This window comes from Lithobates pipiens, unplaced genomic scaffold, assembly GCF_037356315.1.
Source record: "Lithobates pipiens isolate NorthernLeopardFrog02 unplaced genomic scaffold, aLitPip1_a1.2 Scaffold_18, whole genome shotgun sequence".
Classification (NCBI taxonomy): domain Eukaryota; kingdom Metazoa; phylum Chordata; class Amphibia; order Anura; family Ranidae; genus Lithobates; species Lithobates pipiens.
In genome coordinates this window covers 266,030,442-266,055,352 of record NW_027507758.1, presented here as the reverse complement: position 1 = coordinate 266,055,352, position 24,911 = coordinate 266,030,442, and the positions used below count along the sequence as shown (strand labels likewise).

The following is a 24,911-nucleotide window of genomic DNA, read 5'->3' as shown; positions in this document are numbered from 1 at the left end:
TTAAATATCAAACCACTTGGTATTGCTACAGTGAAATGACAAAGATTAATTCATCCAATCTTTTATGAGAAATTATTTTAATGACACAAGAATTATTAAATGCTAAAGAGTTCCTGACCCTGGCAGATTCTTGATTAATGATGAACGACATACGCTACTAGAGGGGTTAAAGATCAAGAAAAGGACACACAGCAATCAACATTTCTTCTTGTGAGAATTAAAAGATATCCTGTATATAATAAAAAAAGAAAGGACTTTTACTGTTGCTATCACCAAGGTTTCTGCACACATTCCGTTTTATACCCTGGGGTGTATAAAGGAAATAGGAATATGCAAAAAATATCTTTCTAGTCTATCCTAATACACAACCCCCTCATTCCTGGTCTGGTTTATACACTGCAGGTTGAATTAAAAAAAAAAAAAAAAAAAAAAACACAATTCCTCCATCCACACTATACAGCACAAACGGCTGACTATCCCGCTGCAGCTACTGTATATTGACAGCTGTCACTGGCAGCTGTCAAAATACCAGAACAGCAGCTGCACTTGATTAGATGCAACTGCGGTTCGGTTGACAATTTTCCACACAGCTTTTTTAATTTTTTGTTTTAACAGGCCATGTCAAGTGGGAGGCAGTCAATTAATCCACCCATTGACTGAATTTCAGATGGTTTTGAGGAACCAGTCGAAAATTTAACAGTGTATTAGGCTTAACATGCCTGCTATGACTAGGGATGATGTGTGGTTTTGCAGCTACAATAGGCTCAAAATCAGGAATGGGTTCGATATTCAGAGTCCAGGGGAATTTTTGGTCAATTCACTAAGGTTCGGTTCACACAGGGGCGACTTGTCCAGGCGACTTCGCCGCCTGACAAGTCGCACTCCGTTCTGTACTATGGAACCGTTCTAATAGGAGCAACTCAAGTCGCTCCGACTTAGAAAAAAGGTTCCTGTACTATTTTTGGGGCGACTTCAGGCGACTTGCATTGACTTCTATACAGAAGTCGTTTTGCAAGTCGCCGCTGATCGTGTGCAGGTCGCGGCGCTGCATGTCGTGCCACCCCTGTGTGAACCGAGCCATAGGAGAATTAGGATGATTAACCTTGGATTGTACAGAGATTTGTTTTTGATTTCACTTTCACCAACAGTCTCTTAATTATGTAACAGGAAGGATATAGTGGTTCGTTCAGCGGACAAAGGGGGCGCGATAGTAATCCTTGAAAAAGTAATGTATACTAATGAGATGACTAGGATCCTATCCGACCCTGATACCTATTCCCCATTATTCATGGACCCTACTGTTAAGTTCAAACGTGAACTAAAAGAGCTTATAAATAAGGGATTTGACATGGGCATCCTTAACAAAAAGGAGAAAGATTTTTTTGGTTCCCCTAGCGCCACGTTTACCAGTCATTTATTCTTTGCCAAAGATTCATAAGTCTTTGGACAATCCACCAGGGCGGCCCATCATCAGTGGTATTGATTCTGTAACCTCCCGTATAGGGAAATATATTGATGGTTATTTACAACCACTGGTGATGGGCACCCCATCTTTTTTGAGGGACACTAAACATGTTATCAATATTTTACAAACTGTGGAATGGAAATCCACCTACCTGTTAGTCACTGCTGATGTGGCCTCGTTGTACACGGCCATTTCTCATCAGCTGGGTTATGATGCAGTACAGCATTTTTTAACTCAGGATAATAGTGTTTCAGTTACTCAACGGAATTCTATTTTGGAATTGCTTTTCTTTGCGATGACACAATCATTTCTGGCATGATGGAGCCCATTTTTTGCAGGTAAGGGGGGTGGCCATGGGAGCCAAATTTGCTCCTAGCATGGCCAACCTCTTTATGGCAAAATGGGAGGAGGATATTGTTTTAGGGAATAGGCCTCCAGAATTGGTGACCTGGAAAAGGTTCATTGATGATATCCTGTTTATCTGGGATGGTGATTGATAGGGTTCATTTATAGCACAATCTCCGTTCATTGTGCATGTTTGCATGTGCGTTTTCAGTATATTTGCATGCATTTTCTGTGTTTTTAGAATAATTGTTTTCATTTACATTGCATTTTCTACATTGAGTTGCATTTCCATGCATTTGTTCTGGGCTTTTCGAAAGCACTGCAGTGGTGTAAACTAGGCTCATTATGAATACATTCATTTTTCTTGCATATATGCAATTTCCCCAATTATTATACAGCGCCATGTTTCGGCCGTAGGATGGAAACTTTCTGCCCACACCCAGAACAAAATCGTTGGGCTGCACACTGCTCAACCATTCATCAGTTGACTTAGTATTTATTCAGAGAATGTATAGGTGGAGATCAGATTTAAATAAGACAGGTTCCACCTACATACTCCCTAAGAGCCGGTACACACTGGGACGACTTTCCAGGCAACTTAGCCACCTGACAAGTCGTGTCCCGTTCTGTAAAATGGAACCATTCTAATTGGAGTAACTCAAGTTGCTCCGACTTAGAAAAAGGTTCCTGTATGACTTTGGGGGCGACTTGAGGCGACAAGCAAAATCCCATTAATTTCAATGGCACCTGTTCACATAGGAGCATTTTGTCATCTGAAGCAAAATGCCTAAAGCTCAAAAAAGTACACAAGCTTCTTTTTGGGCAAATTACAAGTGTTTTTGGCCCCACACACTTCAATAGAAAAACCTGACTTGAGCAGAAGAACGCTCATAAAAGGCCTGTAAAAACGCTCAAATAGCATCTCTCCACCCCTAATGTCCTCTTTCTCTCCTCCCCCAGTGCTTAAATTAGCTAAACAAAAATATCCGAAGCTGTGGAAACACTTGTAGTACACTTCAAAAACACTTTTAAAAAGCTTGTAAAAAAGCTGCAAAAAAAGCTTTAAAAAAAAAAAAAAACGCCCAAAAAATGCCTGAAAACTATACACTCAGGTGTGAATGCAGCCTAAGGAGGGTCTAATTTCTGATACCAAAATCTGGAACGCTGGATTCTAATCTCACAGATCTAACGTGGTGGTAGATGTAGGGGTATATTTACTTTTTCCATAAGAATATTTTTCCTATTTTAGAATACTTTTCTAAAAAAATAAAATAAAATAAAAAATGTAAAAAAAATTGTGTGTGTCCAATGCCTGCTCAAATATATTGAAATAAGTGGACTGTCTCTATGGAGCGTACTTTTTCATATAACTGTAGGCGTGTGTAACCATTGTTAAATAACTAATAAGTTAGGTTGAAAAAGCTCCTTTAAGTGTACTGTACATTCAGTACGATGTGATTGGAATTTAGTTTAACATACAGTGACCCTTATTCAACATTGATGAAATACAACTGTCTGATCAATACTTGAAGCAAAGATAGGTCTCTTAAGAGAGCAGTGAATGAAATCCTCTGTGACACTGCAAATGTTGATCTGAATTGCATATGACAGGATAAACAGCACATAGACCAAAGGACTGTGGGACAATGATCAAAGTGGCAAGTTTCACTGTGACAGTTATTGCCACCCCACCGCTTCTGTGTCAGAAAGAAGGCTCAGCAATAGCATAATTAGGAGCACAGTAAAAGATGAAAACTAACAGCTCAGCAGAGGATGAGTAGCATAAAGTGTTAGAGCAATTGTAGAGTGAGGTTATAAAAAAAAAAAAAACACAACCGAAAGACGCTAACAGATGGGAAAAACACCACCTGGGAGAAGGAAAGAGACATATCATTGAACAAATGCACTAATGATCCAGTAACCTCCATTAACCTGGATGGATGATAATGGATAGTTAACTGCACATTAAGCCACTTTCTCACTAGAATGGATAGAGGTCTTTAAGCAGAAAGTGCTTGTCTAAATTCTTCAAGGTGGGATTTTACAGAAGGCAAGACTTCGGGAAAAATCCTGAGTATTTAGAGATATACATCAATACAATAAAAAAATGTAAAATTAACACTAGTCACCATTATTCGTCACACAATAAAAGGACATACCAGTGGCACCACAGAAAATAGTGATGAAAATACATGCACACAGATACATTAAAGAAGTTTTAAGTTTAAAAAAAAAAAAAAAAGGATCCTGTTCCTTTAAAGTGGGAGTAAAGTCCCTTTGTTTATTTTTACCTATAGGTAAGCCTATAATAGGGCTTACCTATAGGTACATTAAATATCTCCTAAACATGCACCATTTATGAGATATTTACTTGTGAAGCAGTTTGTGACGTCACCGCCAAATGTGCATTGGAAGCAACAACATACTCGTGCCGTTCCTCCTGAGTCCTGTGCCGTGAACAGCCACTCCCCAGCACATGTGCAGGAGTAAGGTCATCGCAGCTTATCCAATCAAAGGACTGGAGATCCCAACCAAGAAGGAAGGCCGAGTGAAAATGGAAACCCTGTCAACAGTGACAGCACGCTGCTGGAGGGCTTAATTTTAAGGCATGTGTTCACATAATGTGCTAGTATTGCCGCTTCCATACTGGAGCGGGCGGGTGTTGATGGTAAAGCAAAGCTAGTTTTAGCGGCGCTTTGCCATCATTTTAGCGGCACTGTTCGGCTGCTAGCGGGGTGCTTTTAGCCCCTGCTAGCGGGTAATGATTAGATCAAATGCCCCGTGTAGCGCCACTGCCAAAGCGCTTTGCAGGTGGCGCTTTAGCGGTGGTGCCCATTCATTTCAATGGGCAGAATTAGTGGAGGAGCAGTGTATACACCGCTTATTCACCGCTCCAAAGATGCTGCTTGCAGGACTTTTTTTAATGTCCTGCTAGTGCATCACCTCAGTGTGAAAGCACTAGGGCTTTCACACAGACGGCAGAGGAGGTATTATTTCAGGCTCTTTAGCACTATTTTTAGCCCAAAAATGCCTGAAAAACTCCCCAGTGTGAAAGGGGTCTTAGCGTTGCATACCAATACAACATAACTTTGCCTTGCGAGTTTTTATTTAGAAAAAAAAAGTGGGCAGTTTACAGTAAAGAACCATATACCGCATAGTGCTTGTGCTGTGTAATTTTCTCCTCTCTATGCTGTAAAATACCTGGTTGATCTTGCAAGTTCCTGTGTCCTCCTATGTGAACTGACCACAATAATCATGGCTGCTGGTCCATGATACCATGGGTCAGTTTATGTGACTCCGTTATCCAGCAGTCTCTCCCTAGCCCCCTCCGCCTCCCTCCCAGCCAGCTCTGGAGCCTGTGTGAGCCATCTCCTCCCCGCCCATTCCCTCTCCTCCTGCTGCTAGTCTGCTGTGGCTGTACCACAAGTCAAAGATCTTGTGCAACCCGATTATATCAACATAAAATAAAAAAAAAACAGTATACATCGACTAACTTGTAAAAGGTAATTTTTTTATTTTTTTTAAATAACAAAACATGTCTATACTACTTACCTGCTCTGAAACGGAATGGAATTGCACAGAGCAACTACCAACCTCCTCCTTTCAAGTCCCCCGTGGGTGCTCCCGGCCCCTCCTCTCTGTTCAGTGCCCCCATGGGAAGATGTTTCCCATGGGGGCACTTGTGCATGCTCGCTCCCGAACCCCACCGCTGTGTTTATTGACACAGACAGTGGGACCCGGCCGCGCCCCCCCCTTCCCTCGTCCCTGGCTTTGATTGACACGCCTGGGAAACAATGGCTCCCAGTGCCCCAGCAAAGCCGGTGAGACCCAGAAGTGAGGGGAGAGAGGAGCCGCAGATGCACACAGCGCTGGATTAAGGGCTCAGGTAAGTAAAAGGGAGGGGGGTGAGGGCAAATGTTGATGCCTAAACTTTTTTTTTACCTTAATGCAAGGAATTTAAGGTTAAAAAATGTTTAGGCTTTAGAATCACTTCAATAATCCCAAAATTATATAAAATGTCCCAACAGCGGTGGCGTTAAAAGACTGGATTTGGGGAGCCATCTGGTCTGTAGCCCGTGAGGGACTAAAAGTACATGTGACCCATGACCAATTTTTTTTTTTTTTCTGTTGGGACAGACATTTACATATGTTTTGGATTTTTACGTCAGGAGATGTACTGTTTTTATGTTGTGTTGATATATATAGGTTGCACTACATCTTTTATTTATGTTATTTTGTCAAAGGGTGGCATGAAATCACTTTATGGTGCGAGCTGCAGCTGGAGATATTGATATATTTTTAATATAATGGTAATTTTGGGTTTGTTTTTTTAGACTGCGCTGATTGCTTTTATTTTCTAGAGCAGTTCCCACATATTTCTATTTACAAATGTGCTTCAGAGAGCAATTTCTTAGTCATCCAGGTTGATTTTTACAAGCTGATCCATGATAAAAACACAGAAAAAAGGAATTTATAAATATATAAAACTTTTCCACTCACACACTGCTAAACAAGCAAGAAGTTTCCTTTCTGACTAAAGCTGCCAGCTTTTAACCAATTATACAGCTGTTCTCCGCAACATGGTCCTGCAGAGCACACCTTTCAAAGATAAAATGATCATTTCACCCTGGCTCAGCCTCCTGCCCACAATAAAAGATATGTGCCTGAAAACAGGCATGTGGCAGGTGAAAGCACTTTATATGGCTAGACACGAAGTCAAAATACAAAAAGACATTGGCAACTGCTAAGAAGCATATTCTACACATCTTTGACAAGGAGGAAACACACTCTTACCTTTAGTTGCAATTCGCACACACTGTATTTTAGTTTCCTAATGGAAAGGAAAAAAAAAAAAAAAGATAGTGAGATTTTACATTTTGCTAGCTATTATATACTATAAAATCGATAACCCTAATAAAAATAAATTGTCAGTCTTTAGAACAATACATACATTTCGATTGCCGATTATGCTACCTCTAAACACATGTAAATAAAGCATACTGCATATTTTATTAAAAGAGTTTGCATTTTATTAAAGTAGCAGATTCAAAGACTTTAAAGCTGAATTCCAGCCATATATTTTAATATATATATATATATATATATATATATATATATATATATATATATATATATATAGCATTTGTAGGGAAACAAGAGAAGGCAAGATATTAGATTCCAATTCAGCTTTAATGGCCAGTCTATTCAAAACTGATATTTCTATAATTGGAAGATGCTAGTGCGTCAATACATCAAATGATTTCCTATATGTTGAGGTTCTGGCAGCTAGGTCTTTGTTCTTATGCTTTAAGGTCTGTACACAGCCAGCATATTATTATTATTCAGGATTTATATAGCGCCAACAGTTGGTGCAGCGCTTTACAATATGAGGGCAGACAGTACACTCACAATACAAATCAATACAGAAGGGATCAGAGGTCCCTGCTCGTTAGAGCTTGCAATCTAGAAAGGGGTTCCATTCTCCCTACTGGGCTTTCATTTTGTATCATCGAGAAATCAACATGAAAAATGGGAAAACCTTATAGCAGGAATAGAGCCGGTAACATTGGCAAAGAGACCCTACCACTAATGTCTATAAGACAGACACAAATGACTTAATTCACAAGACAGAACACCTATTGCAGAGCGCTGAATAGGCAGATATAAAAAAAAAAAAGATATATATATAAATTTATTAAGCAGTTTTACTCATTAAAACCAATGAGTTATATTTTTAAGCTAGTACCTATTTAAACTTTTTGTTAGGGCCAGTTCACATCACAGACATGCAGTCCAGATGAGCTTCGAATGCATTTCTGCATGTGCGTTTTTGATGTACTTTCAATGGGTTCCAGTGCATTTTTTCCCCTCTTGATTCCATTTATGCTGTAAAGCGTTCCAGTGCAATTATTAGCAAAAAAAAAAGTGCAGCATGTTCTACTTTTGTCGACTGTCCTGGAATGCACTGCATGGTGTGAACTTTGCCTTTGAAATCCATGTAACCTCTTGCCCATGTGTTTTTAATGCAGAAAAAAAAAATGCACTGGGCTGCATGTGGCATGAACCAGTCCTGAGCGGTTAGACTGGAGTTAACTTTAAATAATACTTATTCCTATGCCGAATGTAGGAACATTTAAATACCGGTCATCAGCTCATTATACAAAGAGCAGGGCAAGATTGAGGCAAAAGCTCAAGTATTTGGTACACACCAGACGTTCCGTCCAACAAACATTGATCATTCAAAATTTGAAATCATTTTTTATATTCTAATGAAGTGTATATCTGCCCATCACTTAAATGTCCCCCAAAAACCCCACTACAGCATGTCTCAGCATTATATATATATTTTTTTCTTTTACTATGGTACTGTAGTGAGAAAATAGAAATTTCTTGAAGTTCGGTAGAGGACCAATGAATTATTTCTTAGACAATGAATTATAGTATATGCCACCACCTTTAGGTGAATGGACAGGGCAAACAGGGCAAAACCTTTGCTGAGACCATCCTTGATAAAAGCTATCAATATATCAATCATACTGTACAGGATGGTCGCTTATATGTCGCTATTGTCAAGTGATTAAACTGTATCAAAAGCTTTGCTGGGACCCCCCCCCCCCCCCCCCAAGCATATCACTATAACCCTGCCCAATCAGTGGGGCTCTAGTATTTATTCTTTAGATGGACTACTTCTGTTAAAGATTTTTTGGGTTTTTCAAGAGATTTCTTTACCACCTTTAACTGACGCTGATGGGTTTATGAGATGTGGAAATCATTGCATTCTGTTTTTTTTGTGTAGATTTTATACAGCGTCCCAACTTTTTGGGAATTGGGTTTGTATAACAACTATTTACATTTGTTTGTCATGATTTACGATTATTGTACAGTTTTTCTGGATGTTTCACAGACATTTTTTTTTCGTTGCAGTATAGGTATCCATTAATTTATATTTTTTTCTTTTCAGTAGAAAAAGTATACTTTGGTGAAGTTGCCATTAGTGGTAATCTTTACTGCTGAGCTGAATGAAGTACTTTTTTTAAAATGTCTTATTGTTTTGTTTTAATAGGGAAATCTTTAGCACAGCTGTTTTTTAGATACTTTTTTTTAACACATACAGTATGTCTAGCACTATTTATTTGTATTAACAGATTGGTGCACAGCGTGGAGCGGGTATAATTAGTTGTTTGAAAAGCCTCTAGAATAGGTCAGACTTCATGACAAAGAATTCTAGTTTAGTAAGCTCATACGTTGTTAACTGTCAGGGGGCCCAGATTCAGTGGGATGGAGCCATGTACACATAAGACCTTACTCCAAAACAAGGAGAACATTAGGTTTCCTCAGGGCCTGCAGTGGGATTCTCACTATTTACCCTTTACTCCCCCAAGCGCAGCACATGCTAAGCCAAGTACCTAACATGGGATCCGGTTCCTGAAGCAAACTTTAATACACATCAAGGGTAACCAATCTGGAAACTGCTAACAAGCCATAAGGAAATAAATGTGTCAAAGTTGGTAAAGAAATCTGGTGAAAAGCAGAAAAATCTTCTTTAACAAGAGTAGTAATCATCTAAAAAGGATAAAAACGAGAGCCTCCCAGAATGGGCAGGGTTATATGGATATGCTGGGAGGTGGTCCTAGCAAAGCTTTTGATACGATCCAATCACTTGAAGATAGCGACATATAAGTGATTGTTCTGTACAGTATGATTGATATATTAATCGCTTTTATCAATCCAGGTCACATTACGCCTGTAAAATTCTTGCAGGGGCAGCTCAGCTCCTATTGACAGACGCAGCACTAGAACTGCATCTCCCAAGGGCATTCTCCTTACATACAGTGTGTGGGCATATTCTTAGGAGTCAAATGTAGTCAAGTGAAGAGTGGTTGATAGGTGTGGGGTTAGGCAACTTTCTATAGTTCAGCAGACAAGGCTGATGATGTTGGTTAGGATATCAGTGCAGCGAACACATTGTGTTGTCAGCCCAAACATAAGTCAAGAGCTCAGGTTTCGGGCAGTGATACAATGCTATATAAGCCATAGTGACCAGATTTTCTTTCCTTAATATTTTATACAACCCCAATTACAAAAAAGTTTGGGATGCTGAGTAAAATCTACATAAAACAGAATACAATAAAATCTCATAAACCCAAATTTTATTTATAATAGAAAATAGAAAACATAGCAAATGTTTAAACTAAGAAAATGTACCATTTTAAGAAAAAATATGATCATTTTGAAATTGATGCAAGTCTCAAAAAAGTTGTGACAGGGCAATAGGTAGGCAACATAGGTGGTACCAACAAGGAAGATTTTGCAACTAATTAGGTTAATTGGCAACAGTCATGCGATTCGGTATAAAAAGAGCATCTTGGAGAGTCAAGAGTGTCTCAAAAGTAAAGTTGGGCAGAGGTTCACCAATCTGAAAAGCTGTCAAAAAATTGTCAAACAAATTCAGAAGAATGTTCCTTAAAATAAAATTGCAAACAGTTTAAATATATCATCTACAGTACATAATACCAAATTATTCTGAGACTATAGACAAATCTCTGTGCACAAAGGAAAGGGCTGAAATGCAATATTGGATGCCTGTGATCTTCAGGCCCTTAGATGGCACTGCTTTAAAAATGGCCATGATTCTGTGACATCATTGCAAGGGCTCAGGGATACTTCAAAAACTCACTCTCTGAACACAATTTGCTGTGCCATCCAAAAATGCAAGGTAAAGCTCTATTATGCAAAGACAAAGCCATATCTGAGCATGATCCAGAAATGTGGTCGACTTCTCTGGGTCAAAGCTCATTTAGAATGGTCTGTTGCAAAGATGAAAATTGTTCTGTGGTCAGACAAAATTTGACATTCTTTTTTACAACTATGGACACCACATTCTCTGGACTAAAGAGGAACGGCACCTTTTGGCTTGTAATCAGCTCTCAGTTCAAAAACCTGCATCTCTGATGATATGGGGATGCATTTGTGCATATGGAATGGGCAGCTTTCACATCTGGAAAGGCATCATCGATGCTGAAAAACATCCATGTTTTAGAGCAGCATATACTCCCATCCAAACTGTCTTTTTCAGGGAAATCCTTGCATATTTTATCAGGTCAATGCAAATCTGCATCTATGACAACAGCATGGCTTCATAGTAGAAGAGCGTGGGTGCTTAACTGGCCTGCCTGCAGTCCATACCTTTCACCTACTGAAAATATTGGGCGCATAGGACAAAAGACCCAGGACTGTTAAACAGTTATAATCCTACATGAACGCTAACACAGTGCTCTACTAGTATAAAAAAAAAAAATCCCCCATCAAAAACATTTATCACTGTATCACAATATATATGTAAAGTCCCAATATCAAATGTTTGCAGCATCAAATTCTGGCATCAAAGGATTTTGCATCAAACTGTGCATAAATAATATCCAAAGTGCTCTCATCAACAAGTGTGCTCTGGCCACTTACCTCACATTCTGACCTGTTTTATAATCCTATATGGGACAACATTCATCTCCCAAATCTCCAGCAACTGAGTTTGGAAAGTCAGTATATCTATATTCATATAAGCATATTGATGGTAAATAAAGCTGTTTTTATGGGGATTCCTGCCCCATTAGCTTTTTTAACTTTCCCATGTCCTTTATATCACATCACTTGTTCATTAGGAGCTAAGCATTAAAGAGACTGGAGAGACTTTGGGATTACCATACACTGTGCCTTAAAAGTAGATTGATACTCACCTCAGCTCCAGCGATGTGGCATCTTCTATCTCCCCGCTCAGCCACTAACATTTTCAGGCAGCCAGCTTGAGCGTCTCAATCTCCGGCTCCTGTCATTGGCCAGGCAGGGATGACGTCATTCCTGCGCATGCTCAGAAGTTTAGTCATTCTGCATTGCCAAATTTGTACAGTGAGAGGAAGAGTGTGGGAGAGAGGGAAGAGTTTGCTACACATTTTTAAGCAATACTACACTATAGGAGTTGAAAAAGAGAAGTGTGCGCAGGATGGTAAGTCAAGGCTGGTCTATGAAATCCCAAAATAAGACAAGAAAAAAACCTAGTGCACAAGGCACAGCAAATGCCCCTGGGGATATTAATTCAGATACACCAGTCAGTAATTAAAAATATATATATAAATTTTTATTGAATAAAGCTTTATTCAATATAAATTATATATTTTTTTTAATTACTGACTGGTCTATCTGAATTAATATCCCCAGGTGTATTTGCTGTGCCTTGTGCACTAGGTTTTTGTTCTTGTTACATTATAGGAGTTGAAGATACTTGTATGAGAAAGTGAATAAAGGAGAAGACACAAAGTTGGTGTTTGAATGATGTGTTGCTGCCATCAACTTCAAAATGACCTTATTTTGTTCTTAAAATTGTACATTTTCTCAGTTAAAACATTTGATATACGTTTTCTATTGTGAATAAAATAAGAGTGTATAAGATTTGCAAATCATTGCATTTTGTTTTTTACACAGCTTCCCAACTTTTTTTTGGAATCGGGGTTGTATATTAATTATAATTGCTGCAGGAAGAATTCTACTGCTCGTTAATTAAAGTTCACACCTACCCAACAGAAAAGCACCACAGTGGCATTATATTTTTATAGTTACAAATATTCTGTTCTCTAAACTACTTTATTCTGTAACGCTTAACAGATTACAGAAAAGAAATATAATGAATCATATCAGCTCTGGCCTATGCTTTAAGCAAACAGTAGAATGAGAACCGTTATATAATACTTTAGAAAGCAGCAGTTGCTAGATTACTAAGATTAAATAAAACATAGTTCAAATTTATACTATTTATACTTTTATATTTCACAGCAAGAGGTATGTGATCATTGTATTTAATTTGGTAGGCTATTAGACAAACACAAATCAATGTGTCAGGGAGATCAAACAGAGTCTCAAAAAACAAATACAATTCCAAATATGGAAGAGTCTTAACTTGGGTCCATAATAAGGAAGCTATGCCATCTCATCATTGTACCATTTTGCTCACTAGTATTATTGCTGCACAAAAGCATCACCAACAGATTGCTGCTAATGAATATATAAAAAGCATTGGTTTATCCTGTAAACTGGAAATGCACAGCCTCAATCCAAAGAAATAATGCCTTCTAGTAGAACTACTTGACATACAGCAAGCATAATCATTCACATCAGCAACTTGACCTCTATTACCACAGGGGCAATACAATAGATTTGCAAAGTAATAATTTCACAGATATCATACTATCAAAGCCGCAAACATCAACAGTTGAAAAAAATGAGGAAAAAAACCCCTTCAATATCCTTTTATTTATCCATGTTCAGGTACAGATCCCATCAATCTTACTGCATATCCTAGCAATTTCACCTAATCCCCAGACACCTGGCATGGTGACAAGGATGTTGCGATCTCCTACTTATTTAGAGGAAGAGACTCTAATTGGATTTTGAAGCATCTTGTGTTAGTGCTCTTCATGCTGTGCTTTCCTTTAATTCTGTTTAAATAAGGAAATCATTCACAGGTACCAGACTTGGCCTCAAGCAGACCTGTAGTACTTTTAGATTTCTGATCTTATCTGGCTTCCTCAAGCATGACAATAAAAAAGCAACAATACCAGTAAACAAAATAAACACTATTTTTAAATGTAGAAAACGCTATTGTATGTATCAAAGAAAAGAATGACTTGATCCTTCTTCCAAGGGTTACCTGGAAATTTTTGCAAAAAAAAAAAAAAAAAAAAGGCCCTGGGGGGGGGAAACCTTTTCTTTTCTCACTGGAGTCTGCCACAATATTTTCCCAACTAACATAGGAAAATCTATTTTTGTTACGAAGCACTGCCAATGCTTTGAAGCACTTTTTATAACAGAGCCCAGTGGTAAAGCGATTTGTCACAGCAAGAGTGTCAAGTAGTGTATGGCCAACCAAAAGCTTTTCAACCAAAGCAATACATATTCTCAAAAAATAATCAATATTTTAGGAGTGTTGATGCCAGTTGTGCACACCTCAGCACTTTAGAATTGAAATTTCTGTACAGACTGGGCATTATGGACAGATGCAACCAATCTCGTCCAGGTAGAGACAGGTGCTGCCTACAGTTACCCATCAACATGAATGGCTGTATGTGGGAATACTTGTATAAAACGTGCACAAGTATAGGAGGTTTTACATCTGTACCAATGGCTACACTGGCAAGAATATATGCTCAATGTTTACATTTTATGGCTAGAGGTGGCCATGTGCATGAGCCCTTGTGTTCTTATTCCCAAGAATATCACCTTTATCTGTAGACACTATTTAAAGAAATATCTAATTACTATATTATTATTATACAAAATGTATTTAGCGCCAACAGTTTGCACAGCACTTAACAAATTGAAGGCACACATTACAGTTAAAATACAATTTGGTACAAGAGGAATCAGAGGGCCCTGTTAAAATCTAAGAGGGAGGGTCAATTGATACAAAAGGTAATAAACTGTGGAAAATAAGCTGATGGAGAAAGTAAAACAGTTTATGAGTTAGAAGCAAGATAAGCCTTTTTAAAAAGAAGGGTTTTCAGGGATCGTCTAACGATGGATAGATTAAAAGACAGTCAGACACATTGGTGTAGGGAGCTCCAAAGGATAGGAGAAGCTCTGGAGAAATCCTGGAGGTGAGCATGTGAGGAGGTGACAAGGAAACTAGAGAGCAGGGGGGTCTTGGTTGATATTTTGAGATCAGGCTAGTGATGTAGCTGGGGCAGAGTTGTGTATGGCTTTGTAAATTAAATCTAATGTCTGCCTGCTCAAATACGTTGAAAAAGTGAACAAACTCCATGTGGTGTACTTAATTTTATATATAACTGTATATGCGTCTATAATTTAATGTGCAAGTAAAAAAAAAAAAAAAAGACAGATCCTGTAAAGGCTGCACACATCAGATTCAGCACCTACGGTAATTACTCCACAACAGAGTGCACTGTCTTCTATACAGTATAAAGTCTCCAGTTTAGTGGAGGAAGTGGCCCGTTACTACTACCCTTTAAATTCCAGTCTATTTCGGACCTTGTTATTGGGCACCATTTCAAAATGATTTGGATCTTGGGAGAAATATGTAGCAAGTTCCTGCAATTTTCACTTAGGAAATGTAATGTTATCAACATGCAATTTGTACAAGATGAGCTTTGAAACTCAACTTTGAGTGACATCTGTCCAGGATCAAAAAAAAACTGAAGCAAAAATATAATACAACAAAAAGTACAGGAAATGTAGTCTCACCTTCTCAACACTGCTCACAGCCTGAAAGTATATATTATAACCTTTACGGGGAAATAGAGGGGCATTCCAAAATTCTCGGTAAGTCTTATTGTCACCAACAGTAAAAGGTGCAGCTTCAGGAAGGTTGGAAGGAGGAAGCTCTGCAGCAAAGTAGTAAAGGGGGCCACCACTTCCAGCATTGTTGTATGCTACAGGAACCTGATAACACTCCATTCCTCCAGTCTCCCTCTTTGTCCGATGAGGGTTCAGCTCCTCCACGACAACCTGATATGCACTATGAAAAAAAAAAACATACTTTTTACATCACAAAAAGTAGAAATGCCTATACCAGCAGGTTTTTAAAATAATATCCCATTAACTATAAAAAGCAATCCACAATTATATGCATTGTAATATACATTATATCAAACTGTAGTTTGGAGTATTTTCATATACTCCATATAAAGGAAATTCTAATGTTTGTAGCTTATTCAGCACTTATTCATATTCTAGAGCCAGCCAGTTTAAGCCAAGTGAACTAGTATGTTTTGATTTTGGAAGGAGGAAAATCCCACACACGGGCATAACATGCACACTCCATGGGCATACACAATCAGCCATAACATTATGACCACTGATGGTGAACGTGAATAACACTCATTGTTACAATGGCACATGAAAGTGGGTGGGCTACATTATGTAGCAAATGTACATGTTGTCTCTAAAGTTGATGTGTTGAAAGCAGAGAAAATGGGTTTGTGTTAGACGGTAAATACTCTATGCTTCTGATCAAGCCTCATACATATCCAGCAGCTGAACACTACACTATGATCTTAAATTAGACCATAGTCACAAAATAAAAAAAGGAAATGTGCAGTGCTATATCTTTAATACCTTTTGTAAAGGGTAGCATTTTACGTTCTTAAAACAACATCTGATACCTGGTCTGTGCAATGGTATTCTCCTCCTCTAGTGGAGTCTTCAGCTTACGCTCTAAGCTTAGTCTTATTAATTTAAGGGGCTGCAACATTTTGAAACATGAAGTGGCACTGTGGAAAGCACCATCATTGAAGTTTCTTCACTTCACACTGAAGTGCTTAAAGGGCTACTAAACCTTTTTATTTTTTTTTAAATAACATAAGTCATACTTACCTCCAGTGTGCAGTTGGTTTTGCACAGTAACACCAATCCTCCTCTTCTGAAGTCCATCAGTGGCACTGGTGGCTCCTCCTCGAGTGCCCTGGAGAAGCGCTCTCGTGTCCTGCATCTAATGACACAGAAAGCAAGACTTGGCCCCGCCCCCGCATCATTGGATTTGATTGACAGCAGCAGAAGCCAAGGCCTGCGCTGCTATCAATCTATCCAATCAGTTCACGAGACACCAGCCATATGGCGTCCCCGGGGCGAGAAAAAACAGGGCTCAGGTAAGTGAAACGGGGGTCTGGGGGGGCTACAGCATGAGAAGTTTTTCACCTTAATGCATAGCATGCATTAAAGTGAAAAACCACAAGAGTTTACAATCCCTTTAAAGCAAGACACTTTGCAAGCATGATAATTTTCAAGGAATATATACAGTATGCATTTCTATGGTGAAATCAGTATGAAGAAGCATTAAGATAATTACTTAAAAACGCTTTAATCATTTTTTTACACTGTTCAAGTTGCACAAATATTTACGATTTGATATGGAGATAGAGCAATAACACGCATTTGGTGTAACTTAAATGTCTTAAAGCTATAGCTCTACACTTTTCCCTTTTTAAACCGCACATTTTTGAGTGACTGTGAAAAAGGCCAAACTGTAAAAGCTAGACAATTGGCATCAGAGCAACTCCATAACTGCAGTGGGATGCTCCTGGTCTGTGGTGCTCGAGACCTAACAAAAGTGACCCAAGGAAGGAAAGCCAGCGAACTGAAGACAGAGTCATGGGCAGCCAAGAGTAGAGAGTGAAGGCTGGCCCATGTAGTCTAATCCAATATTAGAGTTATTGTAGCTCAGATTGCTGAAAAAGTTAATGTTGAATCCAATAGAAAGGGGTCAGAACATATAGTGCACCTCAGTTTGTTGCATATGGTTCTAGCTCAGGGTGCTCATGCTGACCCATGTCCACCACCAAAAGCACCTACAATGGGCATGTGAGCTTCAGAATTGGACCATGGAACAACTAAAGGTCTTGGCCTCCAAATCTAAATCCAATCGAGCATTTGTGGGATGTGCTGGAAAAACAAGTCTGATCCATGGAGGTCTCAAACAGCAACTTAAGGCTTCAATGCACACTAGGGTTTTTCATAAGCTCAAAAAAAACTTGAAAAAAAAACCTTGAAAAAAAAACGCTGGATGAAAAATGATAATAGCCAGCTTCTAGTAGCATTTAATAGCTTTTAGAGCAGGGCTCTCAAACTGGTGGCCCTCCAGCTGTTGTGAAACTACAAGTCCCATGAGGCATTGAAAGGCTGACAGTTAAAAGCAGGACTCCCACAGGCAGAGGCATGATGGGACTTGTAGTTTTGTAACAGCTGGAGGGCTGCCAGTTTGAGACCCCTGTTTTAGAGGTATTTAGGGGCATTAGCATTTTATTAGCAGTTTTGCAGCACATAAAGGGGGGAAAAAAATCTAAAAAACAAAACAAAAAAACTATTTAGAAGCACTTAGGAGCATTTAGTGTTTTTTCTACTGGAAAAACGCTCCAAGAAACTCTACAAAAACATTTTGTTTCTGCTCCTAAAAGTTGAAGCTTAAAAAAATAACACTATTTAACTTCTGGGATCTTTAAAAAAATGCTATGGAGACTAAAAGGACTGCGGCTGACAGCTTGGTACCAAAGCATACCTTCAGAGGTCTGGTAGAGTATATACCTTGATTGATCAGGGCTTTTTAGCTGGCAAAATGGGGGCCTATCCAATATTGAGAGGGTAGTCATGCCCCTGATAGAAATTTCAGATGAGGTATACAACAACAGGGCTACCCAGTGTGGCACAGTACAAGTGAAGTATAATCTAAATCAAGTCTTTATTGGATTACATTATGGAGATTCAATATTCTAGCTTATAAACTTATGTTTATAAAAGCATGTTTATATTTGGCAAAAATAATCAATTTACAATATAAACCTCAAAAGGCCTCTGAGCAAATTTTCTTTCTTAGTATGATATTTTTAAATCGTGTTAGCATTTCCCTTTCAATTTACATTATGGGAGGCTCAGACCCTGGGCCAAACATAATGACTGGCTATGGGCTCTGCTTGAGGCATCGATTTGCAGTTGTCATTGCATTAGAGACAGGAAATGCTGACAGGCATCTCCACCTCCTGAATATAGAGAACTAAACTATAACTGACATACTGTAATACAGGCACAGATGGACAGAAATCTGTCCACTGTACCGAAATAGACTGCCTTGCATCTTTACAGTTGCTGAAGATATGATCCTTACAAATGTTTAAAGCAGATGGTACATAACCTGCATTGTCTTACAGTCACTGCAAAGAAACAACAAAATATAAACATGCAATGTATACTGGCTACTATACTTATGTAAGCTCAGTTTGACAGCACAGTTGTCATGTGACCTGTTGCATTAAAGGATACACGTGCTTGGAGCTTAAAGTCTGAACTAAAATAGCAACATTTTGCCAAGTTATAGGGAACATTACAAAATCTTAATTGTGCCTAAGCAGTATCCTGACAAATGTATAAGGTTTCAAATTTCTTGCGAAAATGATCAGTTTGCTTCCTGGCACGTAAGGGTACCTAGGCACTCGTGAGATCTAAGGCCTCTGACTGCTAATCTCACAATATTTACAAGTAATATTTAGTAATGCCACTACTCTGCTGCTCACCGGTTTCCTGGATGGAGATTCTGACATGAAGAAAAGCCCTGCCTCTATCAAGAGAGCCCACAAAGCCAACGTACAGAACAAGGAAAGGTAAGTCACTAAACAGAAAAGGATCAATGGCAGAGAGTCTACAGGCAATGCTGGCAAGTGGTCATCATTCCTCTGCCTGCATTTTTGGAAACTGCTTTAAGAATTCAGCATCTCTTTAGGTCTCATTCACACTGAACATTTTTGCTATCTCTCCTAGACTCCCTTCCTCCTGGCAGTGGTGTTTTGGCAGAAATAAAGCTCATAAATTTAATGTAATATGTTAAGGTGAGCCAAGCACTTGAACGTTCATTAATTTCACTGGCCAGAAAAATAATTTATTCTGGCCATTAAAATGAATTTTAAAAAATGTAAATGAAAAAACACTCAAGCACTAAACGTGTCTACCCTTAACAAGTGTTTATTTTTCTTCCTGCCAAAACGCTGCTGCTCCTGGATGCATTAACAGTGTTTTTTCGTTTTCTTTTCCTTTCGGCCTCCAATTGCGTGCCTCCCCCCCAAAAAAAAAAAAAAAAAAAGACAGACAACCCCATGAGCAGTGTCAAAAACATCCAGTGTGCATGAGGCCCTAAAGCCGTAGTAAAGTCTTTAAGAAAAAAAAAATTGTTTCCACCTGCAAGGCAATATAATGTGCTAGTATACATTGCATGCTAGCACTAGAGGTCGACCGATATATCGGCCAGCCGATATTTGCCATTTTTTAATTAATCGGCATCGGCCGATTGTGCTGATAAAAAGGCCGATTATAACTACAGCACGACTTGCAAACGACTTCTGTAATAGAAGTCAGTGCAAGTTACCTGAGCCTTCATAGAAGCAACTTTCCTCCTCTCTGGGCAGTCTGCCAAGAAAAGAGTAAAGAGATACAATGTTTACACTTATGAATGAACTCAACTCTGTGTGTAGGAGTTCTCAGTTTAACCATTTAAAGACTAAATCTTTTCTGACACTTGTTGCTTACAAGTAAAAAGCCTGCATTTTCTGCCAGAAAATCACTTAGAACCTCCAAAAATTATATATATTTTTTTCGCAAAGACCATAGGGAATAAAATAGCGGTTGTTGCTATATTTTATGTCACACGACATTTGCGCAGAGGTCTTTCAAACGCAATTTTTTGGGAAAAAAAAAAAACGGAGTTAGACTTACCGGTAACTCTTTTTCTTGGAGTCTTCCAGGACAGCCTCTGAGATATAGGGCTCGTCCCGGAGGGAGGAGCCCTATATCTCAGAGGCTGTCCTGGAAGACGATATGAGAAAAATACACTAATGATTTAAAAAAAAAAAAAAAACAGTAAAGTTAGCCCATTTTTTTCGTCCAAAAGTTTTGACTACCTGTTTTTATTTAAAATTTAATATATAGTTTTTTTTTTTAATCTAAATTATACATAAAAGTAAACTGATCGGAGGTTTGTTTAAATGTAAGAAATTTTCTGTATCACTTATTAAGGCTGCTTTCACACTGGAGCGGGCAGGCATTGATAGTAAAACACTGCTAGTTTTAGCGGCGCTTTACCGTCATTTTAGTGGCGCTATTCGGCGCTAGTGGGGGCGCATATAACCCAGCTAGCAGCCGAGGAAGAGGTTAAATGCGCCTGTGAATCGCCGCTGCCAAATCGCATTGCATGCACTTCGGCATGAATTTCGGCAATGGTGCCATTCATATCAATGGGCAGGAGTGGTGGAGGATACACCACTCCAAAGGTGCTGCTTGCAGGACTTTTTTTTTACATTCTGCCAGCGCATCGCCTCAGTGTGAAAACACTCAGGCTTTCACACAGACTGCAGGGGAGCCGTTTTGCAGGCACTTTACAGGCGCTATTTTTAGCCCAAAAGCGCCTGAAAAACGCCCCAGTGGCAAAGGTATCTGTTAGATTTTATGAGATGAAGGGGGGGATAAAAAAAAAAAAAAAATCGGTCTAACATATCGGCCCCAAAAAATCGGCATCATATATCGCCCATCGGCCACCATGATTTCTAAATATCGGCATCGGCCAGAGAAAAACCCACATCGGTCGACCTCTAACTAGCACATTATGAAAGACCTTAAACCAAGCCCTCCAGTGATGTGCTGTCACTGCTACAGAGGCTCCCATCTTCGCCCAGTCTTCCTTCGGGGTTCAGGGACTCTGGCCATCTGATTGGCCGAGCCACAATGTTGTCACTCGTGCGCATGAGTCGCAGCACACAGCTCTAAAGGAAGAGCACAGGTATGCATTGTCTCCAGAGCACACGCGCAGGTGATTTCACCGGCTGCTGCTTGCTAGAATATCTCTTAAAGAGGAAGTAAACCCTGATGAGTTTACTTCCTCTTTGATTCCCTGCAAAGGTAAAGCATAATGGACTACTATGCATCGCATAGTAGTCCATTATGTGTCACTTACCTGACACAGAAGCCAGCGAAGTCACCGCTGTCCCCTGTAGTCCGGAGCATCCATCTTCTCGGTGGGTCTCGCTGCTCCGCCGCTGTCATTCGACGAAGCCGCGATGACATCAATCCCGCGCATGCGCACGGAAGCCGCCACTCGCGGCATATCGCTGTTGAGAGTGGCGTGCTGAGTGCGCCTGCGCGCCGCAGACAGCGGTGCCTGCGTTTTGGCAAATATCTCATAAACCGTGTAGGTTTAGGAGATATTTCTTGGACCTACTGGTAAGCCTTAATCTAGGCTTACCTGTAGGTCAAAGTGGATTGTAAGGGTTTACAATCACTTTAAAGGGTTCACGTTTAGGAGATACTCATTTTACCTACAGGTAAGCTTTATTATAAGCTTACCTGTATGTAAAAAAACAAAGTTTATTACCACTTTTAGATCAGGATTACAATCCTTACCCCAATGCCAGCACCTTAAACCAGAATGTAATTGTAGGATTTAAGTCCCTGGCTATTTTTCCTGGAGAGCAATGCTTACCTTTTCAGTATTTCCACCTACTTATACAATACTATGCAGTGGACTGAGGCTGGGTCTGGCCGTAAAAAGTATTAGCCATTCTGTCCATTCTCAAACTTCAGCTCATTCTATGACTAGTCCACTCCCCAAAAACATGTACAGGAATCTGGTTGTGACCGTGACAACAAAGATTTTATTATATATATATATATATATATATATATATATATATATATATATATATATTCAGCATAAGGCATATTCAGCATAAGGCAGTGGAATCTACCTGGAAGGTAAATATGTTTATTTAAATTCTTTCTGCACAAGACAGGAAACGTTTAAAGTGCACTTGTATGACATGAAAGCAACGTGACTTTGCCACACGTCTTGAAGCAATGCGTGTGTAATCTTGAGGTCTATGGACCTCAAGTCGCACCAAAGTCGGACCAAAGTAGTGCAGGGGCATTGTCATTGGAAATCGCGGCATATGACCTGTCATGTGACTTTGCAGTCTCAAGTCACACAAGTGTAACAGGGACCTTACAGTTTAAAGTGAAAAGTTATAGGGTCATGATAAACATAAAATACACTAGATTAAATAAAATAAGTGCACATTTATAATGCAATAACACAAATTACAAAAGCAAATGGCAGGGTTTAAAACATGGCTAAAAAACCTCATACAACAGGAAAATTCTTCCATGCTGAACTTATAATTATGACCCGAAACTATATATATATATATATATATATATATATATATATATATATATATATATATATATATATATATATATATATATATATAATGTCCTCTGCTTACCCTGATCCATTTGGTTTAGATCATCCTGACCTATGCTTCTGCCTTTTCCCTTACAAGAAGTTATTGGTCACAGAGTACTGCTCATTACCAAGCATTACCGTTGACAATATGCACTTTCCTTAGACAAGCGGTGTTGAGAAAACACAACAAAATGAATATAAAGACTGTATGAATGCCATTACTTCCACCTAGTCATTTCAGCAATTTTGCTGGTGCTGTCTAAATAATGCAGTCAATTTTTTGGAGATGAGCGGAATGTCATATAAAATTGTGCTGATGTTCTCTAAGGCTGCTATGGCAAAGGCAAACATCCCCAGCCCTAAAAGCATAGAACTGGATGAAATATGACTGGAGTGAAGCTCAGCCACACAACAAAGCAGCTTCCTCTGCTTCCATATGAAATACAAGTCTAATACATGTGCACACAGCTTCCAGTCAATAGCATCAAAATTTAATAATAAATGGAGCTCAGCTGACACAAACCACAGAAGGGAAAAGAAATTCCATAATTGACAGAGACAGCAGAGACTTGTAAAGTTCCAGGAAGCCTTGTCATATCTACAATTACAGATTTCAGTAATGAGCCTTCCATTCAGCTAACGGGCTCTTGGCAATAAGGAGGATAACCCTTCAACAGCTGACAATCTGGCCAACATACCTGTCAGGAGCAGCAAAAAAAAAAAAGATTGCCAATGTTCTGTAAATGTATATTATACAGAATTACTTAACGTACACACAAGCATCTGCACAAGCAAACAAAGCAAAGAATTTTGGGGAAAGGAAATGAATGACATTTATAGACAACCAGGATTTAGACTATTCATTTTTATATTTTGTATAGACAAATTATTTTGTATCCATATTCAACTACATTAACCACAATAACTATTTATATAGACTAGCTTAGTCACTATATGTTGGTTACATACAAGTAAAATAAAATAAACCATGTTCACATTGTTAATTAGGGATGTGCCGGTATCAGCTTCTTTAAGACCCAGTACTGATGCACTTTTTATATAATATATATATATATATATATATATATATATATATATATATATACACACACACACACACACACATATATACATACCCACACACACAGATTTGCTGAGTTTGCTATGTCTACTGTGTCAATAATAGCCCCACTATTCCATATATATTTTTACTCGCCAATACCAATTACTGCTACCTATTTGTCCCTTGAATGCATTAATTTTTTTTTATTTTTTTTTTTACACATAATGCCAAGCTCACCTGCCTTTGCCCTGATGGTGTAGCGGTAGAGCACTTGCCAGAGCTTCCGATTCAGCATGACATTTGAAACAAAAGGTTTTTCTGTGACGCAGGCTGGCTGCAGTGCGACTTCAAAAAGATACGATTTACAGTCTGGTTCAGGTATGATTTCCAATGTCATATACTTAACAATGCGCACCTGAACCAGTGAACAAAGTTGCACTGGACAGGGTTTGAAGTCACACTGCAAACTGGCCCTGTGTTCATATGTGAACACAGGCTAAGGTGTCGATTTTAGTATCAGAGCTTTTGCACGAGTACAAGTACTCATGCAAATGCTTAGTATGGGCACCAATACTGGTATTAGTGCAACACTATTGTTAATCAATATTAATTTTGACAGACTTGAAAACACTAAGGCCTGGCTCAAACTAGTACGACTTCTGATGCAACTTGAGTCGCACAGATTGCATGACACGGGAAATCTCATTGCTTTCAAAGATGCCTGTTCTAACGAATATGATCAAGAATGGAGTGATCTTGGAAAATGTTCCTGTACTACTTTGGTGCAATTAACAGTGCAACTTGGCCACACAAAATATGCAAAGTCACACCACATTATCACACTGAAGATCAAAGTCGCATTGCAGTAGTGTGAACCGAGCCCCGAAGTTACTTGCATTAAACTACTAATGGACAATGAAAGGAAGACTTTCACACTAACAGAGATGTTGGTAAGGCTGGAAAACTATTACCAGTAGCCAACTCTTCCCTTAAGGTAAGAATAGTGCTATAGACCACATTAACCCTTATACAAAGCTTTAATGCTTTTATTATAGAAGCATACATGCACAACCATGGGAATAGAAGTTATGAGTGTTTCAGCAAGCCTGACCTAACCATAATCTATGGTCACGTAATGTAAATATACAATAATATTTGCTTTATCAACTGTAAAAATACACAATCTTCCTTTCCAGTTAGTAAGAAGAAAGCATATCTGCCTCAAAGCACTACACACATGGCATAAATATAAGATAGCT

At 38.9% G+C, this 24,911-nt stretch overlaps 1 protein-coding gene across 22 annotated transcripts in view; it reads right to left on the bottom strand.

The window, feature by feature from the left end:
* The window catches only part of PTPRK (protein tyrosine phosphatase receptor type K), a 596,872-nt gene that overhangs the window by 180,349 nt on the left and 391,612 nt on the right, over positions 1 to 24,911 (bottom strand). For all 22 annotated transcript variants that reach the window (XM_077486902.1, XM_077486901.1, XM_077486909.1 and 19 more), the window contains exons 12-13: positions 15,059 to 15,332; positions 6,605 to 6,641 (exon numbers count right to left, since the gene is read on the bottom strand). In XM_077486902.1, coding sequence (XP_077343028.1) covers positions 6,605 to 6,641; positions 15,059 to 15,332 — 311 coding nt within the window. The remainder of the gene's footprint in view (positions 1 to 6,604; positions 6,642 to 15,058; positions 15,333 to 24,911) is intronic.